The sequence below is a fragment of the Orycteropus afer genome, unplaced genomic scaffold, assembly GCF_000298275.1.
Source record: "Orycteropus afer afer isolate SDZICR_OR568_19922 unplaced genomic scaffold, OryAfe1.0 scaffold00051, whole genome shotgun sequence".
NCBI lineage: Eukaryota > Metazoa > Chordata > Mammalia > Tubulidentata > Orycteropodidae > Orycteropus > Orycteropus afer.
Genome location: NW_006921638.1, coordinates 2,491,681 through 2,508,033, shown reverse-complemented (window position 1 = coordinate 2,508,033; position 16,353 = coordinate 2,491,681). Strand labels below are relative to the sequence as shown.

General features: G+C 38.4%; 1 protein-coding gene across 1 annotated transcript in view; it reads right to left on the bottom strand.

Annotated features, from left to right (window-relative positions):
- Positions 1-16,353, bottom strand: part of AKAP6 (A-kinase anchoring protein 6) — a 549,344-nt gene that overhangs the window by 207,745 nt on the left and 325,246 nt on the right. Inside the window, exon 7 of the mRNA XM_007938531.2 lies at positions 2,669-2,817. Within this exon, the coding sequence (XP_007936722.1) occupies positions 2,669-2,817 (149 nt within the window). The remainder of the gene's footprint in view (positions 1-2,668; positions 2,818-16,353) is intronic.

Sequence of the window (16,353 nt, the reverse complement as noted above, 5' to 3'; positions counted from 1 at the left end):
CATAGTAGACCTAATATTTATTAGATGAAAGAAATCAAATGGTCCTTAGGTACATTCAGTTAAATTAGCATGAATCAAAAACATTGACTTCTTCTTCCATGGAGAATCACCAGTAACTCCCATATTATGGGACACTCCAGGAGCCAGGGTTTTTCCCAGGTGGACAAATCTTCCTCAAATGAACACATGCTGTTACCCAAGTTCATACAACCTCATATACATTTAGGGAAATCTTCCTATCTCACATTTTCTGACTGGTAAAGACAGTTCATAGTTGTATACATGCTGTGTTATATATCACTTTTACACAGACCCTTTCATTAAACCAACAAAACCAAAAACTCACTGCTGACAAGTCGATTCCTACTCATAGCGATCCCTCCTTGGGTTTCCAAGGCAGTGAACCACCAGCCGTCTGTTTAGTAGTCAAATTCCTTAGGCACTATGCCACCAGAGGTTATAAATCCATTACTAAACAATATTTCAGTGTGTGAAATTCTTAGAAATTCACGATCACCATTCTATATAGCAATCAAGTCTTCCCTGTTTGAGAAATTTTTCTTAAACAGTTTTCAACTATGTACTCCATTCATTAGTACATCAAATCTTCTTAGGATGAAGGTAGGCATGGGCAAGTGATAAAAACACATGAACTGTATCACCAACTTAATTTTCTCTTTAGAATATTGGATATCTGCATATGGAAAGATGACTCTACGAAGCCCACACCAGTCCCACAATTGCTTATCAGAAACAATGCTAATTCTAGATAACAAAAGAAATAGTTAATGAAGTTCATGTATCATTGAATAGATAAATTTTACAAGGCTGTGTTCTTAAGGTTTCAGAATTAGGGATTTGGCTGTGGGAGTAGAGAGTCTTGGGGGCAGGACACCCCAGATAACCTCACCCATGTGCATTTCTCAAACAATGCTTTTCTGTGTGTAAACAGAAAATGGAAAGGAGTATATAGTTTTTGTCCTTAGTATCAAATAGCTGGCTTTTCTTCAGTTCCCTCTTAAACTTCTGCACAATGCATAGCCTTCAGCACCCCAAGGAGCATAAACAAAGGATATCAGGCAAGTTCACCTACTCCCACTTCCCAGAACAATGCATGTTGTTAACTAAGCAATTCCCAGGGCAGATTTATGATTTGTGGAGCCCAGAGAAGTACACAGGTTGGGTCCTTGGAATCTGGGGTCAGAAGCACGTGGTGCCTGCTTAGTCCCCAGGGCTTTTAGAAAACATGAAAATATGACCTAAAGTTGGCGCCTGCATGTACACCAGAGATTATTTAGGCATTTAGAGAAATTAAAGCACATTAAGGCCTCAAAACAGCTATTGTTCCTGCTCCAAGATTTAACCTTTCTTTCTTCCTTGATGCTATGCTTTTCCTCTTGTGAATAAATGTCTGCAGAATTGAATAAGTTTATGTATATACATAACATATCTACATATAAAAATACCCTGATAGAGCAAGAAATAATATAAATAGGTCAATTTTAAAATTTGAAAATTGTTTCCCATTTCCTAAACTGAATGATGCCTCTGATCCTTTTCCTATATTCTTAGACCTTGAGGTTTTTTACATAAGTGAATTTTTAATGTGTATTAATTTATTCCAAAACTTTATATGATGATTGTAGGTCCAGTTAGAACTATAAACACTTAAAAGACAAATGTAAATTTCTTTCCTCCTGCCTTTTCAGGGAATATGTTAGTGGAAGTTACACCCCATAGGTTTACATAATGCTATTAACACGTAGTGAAACGGGTGAATAGTGTCTTTTCCTTGTTGTCTGGCTCAAGTATAAAGTGAAATAGGTTATTGTTTCTATTTTTATTATTATTTTGTCAAGTTATCCAGAAGTATTGAATAATTTAGTTTCATCACTATTTTTTCACTCTAATTACTTACTATATTTTAATTAATGACTTATTTAACTTTACATATTTATCATATATGAGTAATTTTTGCATAATTTTAAATTCATTTGGAAATAGCGGAATACATTCAAAAGTATGAGTTGTTAGCATAATGTAAATACAGCCATATGTCTCAGCCTGAATGAAATTGTTGATAGGTCACTGAAGGTGTTAGGTTACTTCACCAACCGCAGATAACTTAAGTACTTATCTATTATCCCAGATGACATTTGTGACATTAAGTGGCCAGCCCATGCTCACTAAACAATTATTAAATATCCAAGCTATTCAGGAGAACATTGTTCTACCATGATTCCAATGAGGTTCTGATTTTAAACGTTTCTTAAATAGTCTTTCAAGTAAATTGTGAAGTTTAAAAAGGGGACTATACACTGGAAAAAATAATAATTTATAAAGAAGAAAAATCAATACTGTAGAGACAATTTCACCACAAATCACTTTATAGAATCATAAGGTGTTTTTTAAATTAATTAATTAATTTGGAAGCGAGACTGGGCAATCTATTTCTGTAGACATAATTAAAATTTAGATAAAAATTCTAGGCTAGATGATAAAGGGTGAAAAAAATTCCCAGTCTTCAATTCTGGCACAAATGGAAAAGCATATAAATACTCCATTGAACTGGCTAGTGAGGAAATGCCTGCCTAATAGCTACCAGTGGTAAATCATGTAAAAAGTAGAGATTAGTGAGAATAAAACAATGAAAAGAATAGTTCCCTACCCATTGCTTCCCACAGAATGAACTTTTGACATATCAGCAAACTCTTCTTTTCTCTTGCTGCTGTTGGTATACTGCTCGCTGTACAGCTTGAGGGACATCTGCTCAACAGCATCTCTTTGTGCTTCCAGGTAGCAGAGTTGAACCTCAGCCTGGAGAGAGAAACAAAGAGGAAATGCAGTTTTCATCCAGAAGGAATACATTTCAAGTGAGGTGTAACATCTCAAACAATGGGAATTGTTCACATCATTATCCTGCTCCTTATGGGGTTGGATTTAATGGGATCAGCTGGGAATATTACAGAATTATATTTTACATCTGAATCTTATAAGCCCCTCCTTCAAATATGACCTGAATAAATGAACTCTCAGAAGACTTGGTAAATATCACAAAATATCCCTGAGATCATAATACTATACAGTGAGACTTTACACTAAAAATTCTGTGAAAATCCTTAATAATATTCTTCCTCTTATTGCCACATATGTAACTTTTTTTTTTTTTTTTTAAAGATCTCTTCCCAACCCATACATTTTGGACTCATACTCTAAACGTTTTTCTATTATCTGCCCTAAAAAAAAATCTAAAACTAATCCTAGTACCTCTTCAAAAGTACCACAGACTTCCTTTATTATTTTTTTGTTATTTGTATTATTGTCTTTACAATTTTTAAATAGAAGGAAGTGATTTTGCTTACATGCAAGTTTGAATTGTTAAAGTTCTCACAGTTACTTGGGGTTCACTGCAGTAAAAGAAAGGTAGTAAGTTCACCATGATGTTTTTGATCAAACCAAGGCCCAAAGAATGCTGAATAATATTTGGCATAGAAACATATTGAATAGATGCTTTATTTATTGCAGCTGTGTGATCCCTGCAGCTTTAGGGTTTTCTGCAACACCAGATGAGACTGAGAATGAAGTCTTCTCGGTGGCAGGCTTGCCCATGGTAAAGGGGATAGAGCCATGCTGCATTCATATGCAGCCTGGATGGAAGGAACTATTCTTGTAGCATACTTCACCAAATTTAAGCACACTGATCAACATTTCTGATAAACCTTAAACTGCTACTTCTTTATAATTTAATTAATATTCTCCTAAGAAAAACAGTTCTGGGTCATCTATTGAGTAATAGCCTGAATTGCATAACATGTAAGAAAACCCGAGTCAGACCTGACCTTGCCACTCTTCATGTCCAGGGCCAATCAAGGCCTTTCACCCTCCCTAGTTTTACAGAGTTGATCAAAGAAAAAAAGAGAGAATATTATAAAGTGGCAGTTGTTTAAAAGGGCAAATTAGAACTGTGTAAAGGAAATGAGTAGTTTATGAAAAGTAGAGTCACATGTCATTTTAGAGTTCTTAAATTGTCGCTTTCCACAAGCAGCTAGCTATGAACTAGTAAGGAAGAATTTAAAGAAGCAATCCTAACAACACTAATATTCTTATAATTAAGTTTTAGACATCAGTTCAAAAAATGTAATCTATGTAATGGTTCGTGTGAAGGTTTTTTTCCTCAAACTCATTAGCTTGAACAAGAATAGACTCAACTGGATAAAGAAGTATGTCAGACATTACAAAGGATAATGTCACATGGAGTATATTTAGCTTGTTGGGGGGGGGTGTTATATCTAGTGTTATTTATCATCTTTATTAATGATCTGGAAGAGGTTTGCAACATGTTAATGGCATATGTAGAAAGTCCCAACTAAGAGGTTTGACACATCATGGAACTTGAAGAACTGATATACATGGATTTAAGAACTTAAGAACTTTTTTTTAAAAAAGAGAAAACTTCATTAATCACTGACTTGAGTCAATGATTAGAAAAAACAACTGAGAATGTATCCTTTAAAAGATCTTACATTATTCTTATGTGATACATAAGAGAAAACTAAAAGATATTAAACAATAATCAAAGAATGTAAAAACAATACTGCTTTCAAATGTTCCTAGCCTCCCCAAGTGATAGGGGAATAGGGCATAATGAGAAGTCTTCCCCACTAATCATTGCATTTGAAACCTCAGTAGAATAATGCATCAGTGCTAATGGTACAAAGCGGATGCTTAGATTCCTAGGTGTTCCCTTAGCTTTAGCCATTCTAAAGAACAGGCTGGACCACTGCACGTTCTGGATAATAATCTCACAAATGCATGCCACTGGTCACAAAAAGGATTGGAAAGGAGGGGGCTAACCTAATGTAAACTCATAACCACTTTGGAAAAATAAATTGAGGTCATCCCTTTGTATCCTGGGTCATTTCTGTGTACAAAGGAAAACACCTCTCGTATGACAGCGATACAGGGAAAGGAGTTCAAAGAACAATGCTGAGAGCAACTGGAAGGATAATTAGTCATCTTATGAAAATGACTGAGATGTTGTCATCTAAGACTTTTATTGCATAGTATCTCACATGTATTTGGCATAGGAAACTATTCTGTGTCAAAGATGAGATGAATTAGTTGGCTCAGGTCTTTCTTATCCATTTCTATTTCTATCTCTGCTTTCAATGATTCATTTCTAAACTTGATAAAAATAGAATGAAAGTAGTTCTTTCTGCTAAGGTTGAATGGCTTTGCCACTCTAAATCTCTATGCAGACTCTCTTAACTTTTTCTTATGATATATTCTAGTCCAAAGATAAATTTTAAGGAGAAAGATTTGAAGAAAATATAGCTCTTTTAAAACAGTGACACTGACTATCTGTCTGGCTAAAAGAATTTTATTAGTATTTATGATAGTAGTGCCTAAGGCACTTGACTGCTAACCAGAAGGCTGGTGGTTCAAATCCACCAGCCCTCCTCGGAAGGAAGGTTGGGTAATCTACTTCCGTAGTGATACTGCCTCTGCAACCCAAGGAGGGGTCTCTATGAGTCAGGTCCGACTCCATGGCACATAGCTACAACAACAACATGATAGTAGTAGCATAGTTTGTGCTCATCTACTAACGTGAAGGTTGGTGATTCGAAGCCCCCAGGGAAGGGAAGCATCAGGGAAGAAAGGCCTGGTGATTTGCTTTTGTAAAGATTGTAGTCTAGAACCTCTACTGAACAGTTCTACTCTGTAACAAATAGTGTAGCCACAAGTCAGAACTGACTTGCCATCAATGGGTTTTGTTTTGTTTTTTATTTAGTAGTGGGTACTTTTAAATAGTGACTTTGTTTTATAAATGGGATTATGCCAACCTGATTAAATAATATTTCAGATGTGCAATCAATGAATTTGGCAACTTTTTTATTGAGGAAAATAAAATGGAACAACATACAGCGACAGAATTGCTTCTTCACACCTGGATAGCTGAGAGGCTCACAGTACCATCAATGGGAGAAAGGAGTTTAAGAAAAGCAGTATGATTGGATGGAAGAAATCACCAGGACTTGAATCTTTTAGTTTGAAGTACTGGTGGGATTCTCAGAATGCGGTATTCAGCAAGCAAGTAGAAACATTAAGACTTAAATATAAACAGAGGAAATGACTGATGTTATGAGAAGAAATGAGAATGCCATGGGAAAAGTGAGTGATAAATAGAAAAGAAGAATCAATTCTCACTTACTCTAGTCTGGGCCTGCATTCCCTTGGCTGACCCAATGCAATGGCTTCTCAATTGCTCTCCTTCCCTGATTTTCCATCATCCCTAAATCTTTTTTTATATATTAATTGATATACAATCAATTATTTAATTTTTAAAATCATAGCTGAGAACACTGATGTGTTTCTTGGGGCTTGATTCTAGACCCCTTTCTCTGATTTATACCCTCTTCGATAGCTTTAAACACCTCTCCTCTGAGTGCCACACTTACATATTCAATTGATCATCTGACATTACTTGGATTTACTTTAGGCATAACTGTTCAAAACAGAATTCTTTATTCTCATCCTCACCACATCCCCTAAATCTTTCTGTACTTAAGCCTTTCCTTTTAAACAAATAACACCATCTGTTACTCAAGTCAGAAACCTCAGAGTCATCCCTGACTCCTTCCTTTCCTTTATTTCCCATGGACAGTTAAATTCTGTTGAATTCTACTTCCAAAATATCTCTCCAGTCTGTCTGGATGTCTCTAATCCACACTGCCTCCAGCCTGGTCTAAGCCTTCATCATCTCTCACCCTCAGTGCAGTAACTGTCTTCTAAGGTATCTGCTCTCATGTATTCCTGCCCTTCCAATCTCTTCTTAAAAACATGAGCTTGTTTCATATTGCATTCAGATCTAAAAGTTAAATTTCCCCATGAATACCTATAAGAATTGGTTCCTGCCTACCTCAAACCTCATTTCCAACAAGTCTCCCTCTTGATCACTGTCCCCCAGTCAGCTTTGCCTTCTTTCAGTTCTGTAAACACTCCAAACACTTTCCTGCCTCAGGGCCTTTGTATATGTTGTTCCATTTCTCTGGTATATTCTCCAGCTAATTCTTTCACAACCATCAACTCTCAGCTGACTTTACTTTTCAGGGAGATTATTCCTGACCAACCTATGAAAAGTCAATTCACTCCATTTTCCTCTATTTCAGAATCCTATTTCCTTCATAGCACATATGAAAATTAAAAATGATTTTATTTTGTAGTTTATACTTTTTCTGTCTCTATATCCAGACTCCAAGCTCCATAAGGGATGGTTTCTGTCTCCTTTGCTTTTCTGTAGTCCTAGCTCCTCAGTAGTGCCTGGTACATGATTGGAGCAGAGTAAATAATTATTGAATGAATGAATTATACATCCATTCCTCTATCTATTTGTTAATCATGTGTTCAGTGAACCTTTATCATGTGCCAGGAACTGTGCTAGGGGCTGTGGGTACAAAGAAGAGTAAAACTTAGGACCTTGCCTCCAGGGAGTGCAGCATGGTAAAGAAGCGAGCCATGCTGACAGATAAAACTAAAATATGTGCAGCATGAAAATGATTGTGTGGGAGGATGGGGAATGACATAACTAATTGTCTAAGGGTAAGAAGTAGGCAGTAAAGTTTTGCTAGAGGTGACTGTGATAGTTGGAGCTGTGTGTCAACTTGGCTGGACCACAATTCTGTGTAGTTTAAGCAATTGTGATGTGGGATATTCCAATGATGGGATCAGATGTATATGTTTTGAGCAGCCAATCCATTGAAAGGGAGCTTCCCTAGGGGTGTGGCCTGCTAATAGTATATTTATGGACATCCTGGGAAAAGAGACACTATTCTGTGGATCGGGATTCTGTTGTGTTGCCTACAACTGTCCATGAGCAAACAATCCACCATTCGGCCTGGAGATCTTGGAGTCATATTCGTTGGAGTCAACAGCCGGTCTACTGCCTGCCAACCTTGAGCTCGTCAGCCCCTGCAGCTGTGTGAACCAGGAAAAGCCTCCTGCTTGACATTTGATCCAAGAACTTTGGACTTGCCAGGTTCCATAAGTGTGTCATTTTCCTAAGATAAATTTCCCTTTCTCTCGCTATATAAACTTTACTGGTTTTGTTTTTCTAGAGAACCCAGTCTAACACAGTGAAATTGGAGGCAATATGAAGTATGGGTAGAATTCTGTCAGGTGAAGAGATGGAAAGAGTAACTTGTATGTTTAAGAAGTTCTGGTGGTGTAATGGATAAGACATTTGGCTGCTAACCAGGTCAGCAGTTCAAACCCACCAGCTGCTTGGTGGGAGAATGATGAGGCAATCTATTTCCATAAAGATTTACAGCCTTGGAAATCCAATGGGAGTTCCAATGAGTCAAAATCAGCTTGGTGACAGTGGGTTTGGTTTTAGTTTTGGTAACCTGTGAGTCTGGAAGTCCAGAGTCATAGAAAGACTTGACATGTTCTGGGAATGGTAGGTGGAACTGTGGGGGTATCTAGACTAAGAGGTGAAGTGGAAGAGGATGAACTGTGAAGGATGTCAATTTAAGGAAATTGGCACTATGCTCTGAGGGCATAGTGGATAAGGCATTTGGATGAAAACCAGAAGGTCTATAGTTCAAATCCACTAGCCACTCTACAGAAGGAAGATGGGGCAATCTATTTCCGTAAAGATTTAAAGCCCTGGAAAACCAATGGGGGTTGCAAAGTGTTGTAATCAACTCGATGGCAGTGAATTTAGTTTCAGTTTGGTGCTATTCTGGGAAACAATGAAGGAACAACAAAAGCCATCACACTTTCTGTGATGGACTTATTCTTCCTCTTTCCTCCCATTTTCTGTCACGGTAAGATAGTCATCTGATGGACTGGTCCAAATATGCTTGCATAGCTCCTATCCCCTGGTATACTTTAAGAACACAGTGTTGAGTGGTAAATCAGCAATTCCCATCTGGCTGGAAGCCCAGCACTACAAATGGAATGCCCAAGAGACACTAGCACTCTAGAAAACTTTTAACATCATGAAGTTAGAAACGCTGCCCTCTTGTTTGAGGTTTAAAATAATTGTTTTGCTGTTTATCATTAGTAGCATATTTTCTGCCTTTATTTTATGTGCATCTAGAGCCTAAATCAGTAGCTATTCCACTTCAAATTTACACTACTAATTAATGATTTAACAGGACACAAGACTGGTGTTCTAAAGCATTTTATTTAAATTTGGCTTAGTGTGAAAAAACGCTGAGAAAATTGTTGAAGACTTGCTAACAGGAAACTTCCCTTATGTCATGAAAGATGAAGAGCTATCTATCCAAGGAGCTCAATGAACCCCTACAGGATAGACAGTAAAAGAAACTCACCAAGACATATCATAATCAAATTTTCCAAAACCAAAGACTAAGAAAGGATCTTAAGAGCAGCTCAGGAAAAGTGAAATGTTACCTACAATGGACAACCAATAAGACAAAGTTCTGATTTCTCAGCAAAAACCATGTAGGCAAGAAGGCAATGGGATGGCATATATAAAACATTGAAGGAAAAGAACTGCCAACCAAGAATCATATATCCAGCCAAATTTTCTATAAAATATGAGGGTGAAATTAAGACATTCCCAGACAAACAGAAATTAAGGGAATTTGTGAAAGTCAGACAACCCTACAAGAAACACTAAAAGGAGTCCTTCCAATAGAAAACAACAAATTAAAATCAAGATACTTGACACCACCCCCTAGAAACCAACCCAGGAAAAGAATCTCAAAATAAGATCACAGAAGATGTAATTAGAGAAATAGAAGAGTCAATCTATAAATGACACCAACAACAAACCAAACAGAGGGAATAAATGTTATAATTGCAAAATTTCCAAATGGAAAGGAAGTCAGGACAATGTCTATATAGAACAGACTGTTTCAAACTTAGCGAGATAAGAATTTACTATAGGGTAACCACAAAGAAAATTAACACTCCTAACCAAACTAAGAAAGAAGAAAATCACAACAGTTTAGTATACTCAAAACTAACAATGAATAAAAGTGAAAAAATACTTGATAGCAAAATGAACTTAGCACACAAAAATATTGGGAACTAAAAACCACTAACAACACAACCAAAATAACCCACACAATAGAATGACAGCAATAAATTCATACTTACCATTAATTACACTGAATGTGAGTGGTCTAAATACACTAGTCAAGAGAAAGAGAATGGCAGATTGGATAAGAAAAGAAGACCCATCAATATGCTGCCCACAAGAGGCCCACCTTAGACACAAAGATAAAATAAATTTAAAATCAAGGGATAGAAAAAATATATCAAGCTAATGGCAACCAAAAAACAGCAAGAGTGGCAATATTAATTTCTGATAAAATAAACCTCAAGGTAAAATCCAGCATAAGGGACAAAGAAGGGCATTATATAATGTGAAAAGGGTCAAGTGACCAAGAAGACATTACCACAATAAACATCCATGCAACCAGTGAAAGAGTTCTAAAATGCATAAAGCAAACACTAAATGAATTGAAAGGAAAAATAGACAATTCTACAATAATAATAGTAGATTTTAACACACCACTTTCAAGGAGGGACAGGTCAACAAAAAAAAAAAACAACAAAGATATGGAAGATCTCAACAACACAACCAACTTGACCTCACAGACATATACAGAGCACTCCAACCAACTAAACATGATACACATTCTTCTCCAGTGCACATGGATCATTCTCCAGAATAGACCATATGTCAAGCCACAAAACAAGTCTCAACAAATTTAAAAACACTGAAGTACTACTATAAAGCATCTTCTTGGATCACAATGCAATAAAATTAGAAATCAGTAACAGGAAGATCAGGAAAAAAAGTCAAATATGTGGAAACTAAATGATACATTGCACAAAAATGACTGGGTAACAGAAGAAATAAAGAGTGAAATTAAAAAAAATCCTAGAAACAAATGTGAATGAAAATACAACTTAGTAAAACCTTTGGGTTACAATGGAAGCAGTACTCAGAGGTCAACTGATAGCAATAAATGCACACATCAAAAAAGAAGAAAGAATCAAAATCAACACCCTAACTCATAAACTCCAACATTTAGAAAAAGAGCAACAAAAGATACCTACAATATCCTGAAGAAAAGAAATAATAAAGATCAGAGCAGAAATAAATGAAGCAAAATACAAAAACAAAAAAAATAGAGAAAGTCAACAAGAGAAGGTGGTTACAAAAGGGGCAGGGAGGCACCATCTTCTGACCTCCTCTAACTCCACAAGAGGAAGACAGAATCACCATCAGCAGCCCAAGGCCTATTCCTGTGAGGCCAGACATGCTGCCTCCCTCCAGCCCTTTCACTAACCCTGACACCAACTGTTTCTCCCACAGCACCCACCAACTCTCTGCTGGGTTTGATAATTCGCTGCAGTGGCCACAAAGAACTCACAGATTATGGGATTTATTAGGGAAGCAACAGGATACAATTCAAATTCAGGAACATGCTCAATCTCTCTCAGCCTGCCGTCTCTCAGCCAACAGTCTCTCCCAGTCTCTCTTCTTGTAATGCATGTATCTCGGTGTCTCCTTCTCTCTCTCAGCAGTGTGTGTCTCTCTCAGCAGCACGTGTCTCTTTCATCTCTCTCTCAGCAATGTGTGTCTCTCACATCTCTCAGCTGGCAGTGAGAGATTCCCTCTGCCTCTAGGAGGGCTCCTTTGAGCCTGGCAGAGAGGCCAAACTAACCAATCCCAGTATCAGAATTCTATACACCTGAGAGAGAATGAACCTCCCGGAAGATTACTTTGTGCTACCCTCAACAGAAATACCCCAGGTAGATAACTTTAACAATCAGGAGCTACTCAGTTGTTCATAGCAAATTCCACCACAGAGTTTACAAAGACTATGGCTAGAAAACCCACACTATGTAATTTACTACACTACAGTGGTTCTTTGAAAAGATTTACAAAATTGATAAATCACTGGAAAATTTAAAAAAGGAAAAGAGAAGATGCAAATAACATGAATAATAAGTGAAATGGGCAACATCACAACAGAACCAACTAAAATAAAAAAGATAATAACAGAATATTATGAAGAACTGTACTCCAACAAATTTGAAAACCTAGAAGAGATGGAAGAATTTCTAGAAACACAAGACTTAACCTAAACTAACTCAGTCTGAGATGAAATACTTGAACAGACCCAGAACAAAAGAAGAAATCGAGCAGCTCATTAAAAAAAAAAAAAAAAAACTACCCAACACAAAAAAGTTCTGGCCCAGATGACTTCACTGGAGAATTCTCTAAAATGTTCAGAGAAGAGCTGACACCTATACTACACAAACTATTCCAGAACATAAAAAATAATGAAATACTACCAAATTCATTCTATGAAGCAAAGACAACATTGATCCCAAAACGAGGTAAAGACACCACTATAAAGGAAAACTACAGACAAATATCTCTCATGAATGTTGTTGTCGTCGTTGGGTGCCATTGAGTCATCTCCGATTCACAGCAACCCTAAGCACAACAGAACTAAACACTGCCTGGTCTTGTGCCAGCCTCGCATTCCTTGCTATACCTGAGCCCATCATTGCAGTCACTGTCTATCCATCATGTTGAGGGCTTTCTCCTTCTTCATTGACCTTCCACTTTGCCAAACATGATATCCTTCTACAGGGAATGGTTTCTTCTGACAACATAACAAAAGTAGGTGAGGTGAAGTCTGGCTATTCTCACTTCCAAGGAGCATTCTGGCTGCACTTCTTCTAGGACAGATTTGTTAGTCCTTTTAGCAGACCACGGTACTTTTAGCATTCTTCTCCAACACCACAACTCAAAAGCATCAACTCTTCTTCAGTCTTCCTTATTCATTGTCCAGCTCTCACAAGCATAATTGGTGACTGAAAATACCATGGTTTAGGTTAGGCGCAACTTAGTCTTCAAGGAGACATCTTTGCCCTTCATCACTTGAAAGAGGTCTTTTGCAGCAGATTTCCCAATGCAGTATGTTGTCTGATGTCTTGACTGCTGCTTCCATTGGTGTTGATTGTAGAACCAAGTAATATGAAATTCTTTACAACTTCAATCATTTCTCCATCCACCATTAAGCTGTTTATTGGCCCAGGTGGGAGAATTTTTGTTTTCTTTATATTGAGGTGCAATCCATACTGCAGAAGTAGTCTTTAATCTTCATTAGTAAGTGTTTCAAGTCATCCTCATTTTCAGCAAGCTCCTCATGAATATAGATGCAAAAATCTTCAACAAAATCCTAGCCAACAGAATCCAACAACATATCAAAAAATAATATACCATGACCAAGTGGGATTCATACCAGGTGTGCAAGGATGGTTCAATATCAGAAAAACAATCAATGTAATTCATCACATTAACAAAACAAAGGAAAAGAACCACATGATCATGTCAATCAATGCAAAAAAGTATTTGATAAAATCCAACACCCATTCCTGGTTAAAACTTTCAGCAAAATAAGAATAAAAGAAAATTCCTCAATATAATAAAGGGCATATGTTCTGGTTACCTAGTGACGCTCTGACAAGAAATATACCACAAATGGGATGGCCTTAACAAACAGGAGTTTATTCTTACAATTTGGAAGCTTTAAGTCTAAGTTCAAAATGCCAGGCTCTAGGGGCTGAGTGAAAGCTCTTCAACCATGGGGTCTAGCTCTGCCTCCTGCTCCCGGTCCACTGGAACTAGAGGCATTTGTTCACTCAGACAACTGTTGGCTGCTGAGGCTGAGAAGCCCCAAGGTTGACAAGTAAAAAGGCACAGTCCCGATGTTACCAATCCACACGGCAAGCCGTTAACTTAAGTCCATTATAAGTTCCAAGGTTGGCAGAGCATAGCAGGCTGCTGAACAATGGCATGGCTACATGCAGGGTCCAAGTATGCCAAAGGCTAAAGGCCTTTCTCAAAGCTTCTCCTTATATACCGGAAGCAGATCACATACCCAAAGGCAGCTACTCAGCTGCTCCCAGTGGATTCCACTATGGAATTGATTACCAGTCTCATCATAGGGAATACTACATCCAGCTGCCCAGACACTCGACCAAGCCTAGCCAAGTTGACATACAAATATAACCATCACAATTCCACCTCTTGTCAACTTGGCACCTGTACAGATCTTCAATGAGTGGTATCTGTACAGATCTCCTCCACTGGGTGGCTCCAGTCCCCTAGTTCCTAAATGGCAACCTCACCCCCTTGGCCTAGAAATAGGCCCCGTTCCTCTCCCTCTTGGGCATTGCAGCGCCACCCCCTCATTCTTGGGCAGCGGCTATGGCTCCATCCCACTGGCTCACATGAACGAGCAGCCCCACACTCCAGAACTAAGTTGGTGAAGGCTTGGCTTTTTGAAATCTGGGGGGCTGTGGTGGTTCCACCCCCAAAGGCCATGGTCCTACCCTTAAGGCTGATGCAGCTCTGCTTCCATTTCCTTGGTCTCTTCGCTTCTGCCGATTAATGCCTGAGGGCAACCCACTCCACTGAAAAACCGTGCCCAAAAGGCACTCGGCTTTTTTTTGCTCCATGGGCTGGCCAACCTGCTACTCCACGTCATGCCGATCTTTTCTACCAATTAATGCTTGAAGGCAACCCACTCTTCCAGTAAGCCATTTACCCAATGGCACCTGGCTTTCTCCTCTGTGGGCTGGTAAGGATGTCGCTGTCTCATGCCAGTTCTCTTGGCTCTGCTCCTGCCATCTCTCATGCCAGTCTCTTGCCGTCTGTCCTGCTGTCTGATGCTGAGGTCTCTAGCCTATGGCATGCTTAGACCCTGCATGTAGCCATGTCATTGCTAGGCAGCCTGGCATGCTCTGCCGACCTTGGGACTTACAGTGGACTTAAGTTAATGGCCTGCTGTGTGGTTTGGTAACATTGGAACTGTGTCTTTTTACTTATCAACCTTGGGGCTTCTCAGCTTCAGCAGCCAGCGGCTGTCTAAGTGACGAAAAGCCTCCAGCTTCAGTTGGCCGGGAGCAGGAGGCAGAGCTGGACCCCAAGGTTGAGAGGCTTTCACCCAGCCTCTAGAGCCTGGCACTTTGAACTTGGACTTAAAGCCTCCAAACTTTAAGAATAAACTCCTGTTTGTTAAGGCCATCCCATTTGTGGTATATTTCTCTTCAGAGCGGTGCTAGGTAACCAGAACAGCATATATATAAAACCAACAGCCAATATTATTCTCAATGGAGAAAGACTCAAAGCATTCCCTTTGCAAATGGGAACCAGACAATGACGCCCTGTATCACCACTCCTATTTAACATTGTATTGAAAGTCTGAGCCAGAGCAATAAGGCAAGAAAGAGAAATAAAAGGCATTCAAATTGGCAAAGAAGCAAAGCTATTTCTATTTGCAGATGACATGATCCTATACATAGAAAACCTGAGACTTTGCAAGAAAATTCCTGGAATTTTCTTTCAGCAAAATGGCAGGATACAAGATCAACATACACAAATCCACTGGATTCCTCTATATCAACAAAGAGATCTCTGAAAAGAAGTAAGGAAAATAATACCATTTACAATAGCTACCAAAAAGATAAAATACTTAGGAATCAATCTTATCAGGGACACAAAAGACCTATACAAAGGAAATTAAAAAACACTACTACAAGAAAATACAAAAGACCTGCATAAATGGGAAAATATGCAATGTTCACAGATAGAAAGACTGAATATTGTGAAAATGTCACTACTACACAAAGCAATCTATACATTCAATGTAATCCTGATCCAGATTCCATCAGCATTCTTTAAGGACATGGAAAAACCAATCACTAACTTTATATAGAGAGGAAAGAGACCTCAGATATGCAAAGCACTACTGAAGAAGCAAAACAAAGTAGGATGTCTCACACCTCCCCAGTCTCAAAACCTACTATACAGCTACAGCAGCCAAAACTGTGTGGTATTGGTACCATGACCAGTGGAACCAAATTGAGAACCCAGAAATGGACCCATCCATCTATGGACAGCTGATCATTGACAAAGGGTCAAAATCCATTAAATGGGGAGAGGTAGCCTCTTTCAAAAATGATACTGGCAAAATTGGATATCCACTTGCAGTAAAATGAAGATCCATACCTCACACGCTATACAAAAAAGAATTCAAGATGGATCAAAGACCTAAATATAAAAGTCAAAACTATAAAGTTTATCAAGGATAAAATAGGGCAAACCTGTTGTTGTTGTTGTTGTTATGTGCCATCGAGTCGGACCCGACTCATAACGACCCCTTCTTGGGTTTCCGAGACAGTATCACTACGGAAGTAGATTGCCCAACCTTTCTTCCGAGGAGTGGCTGGTGGGTTTGAACCGCCAGCCTTCTGGTTAGCAGTTAAGTGCCTTAGCCACTATGCTACCAG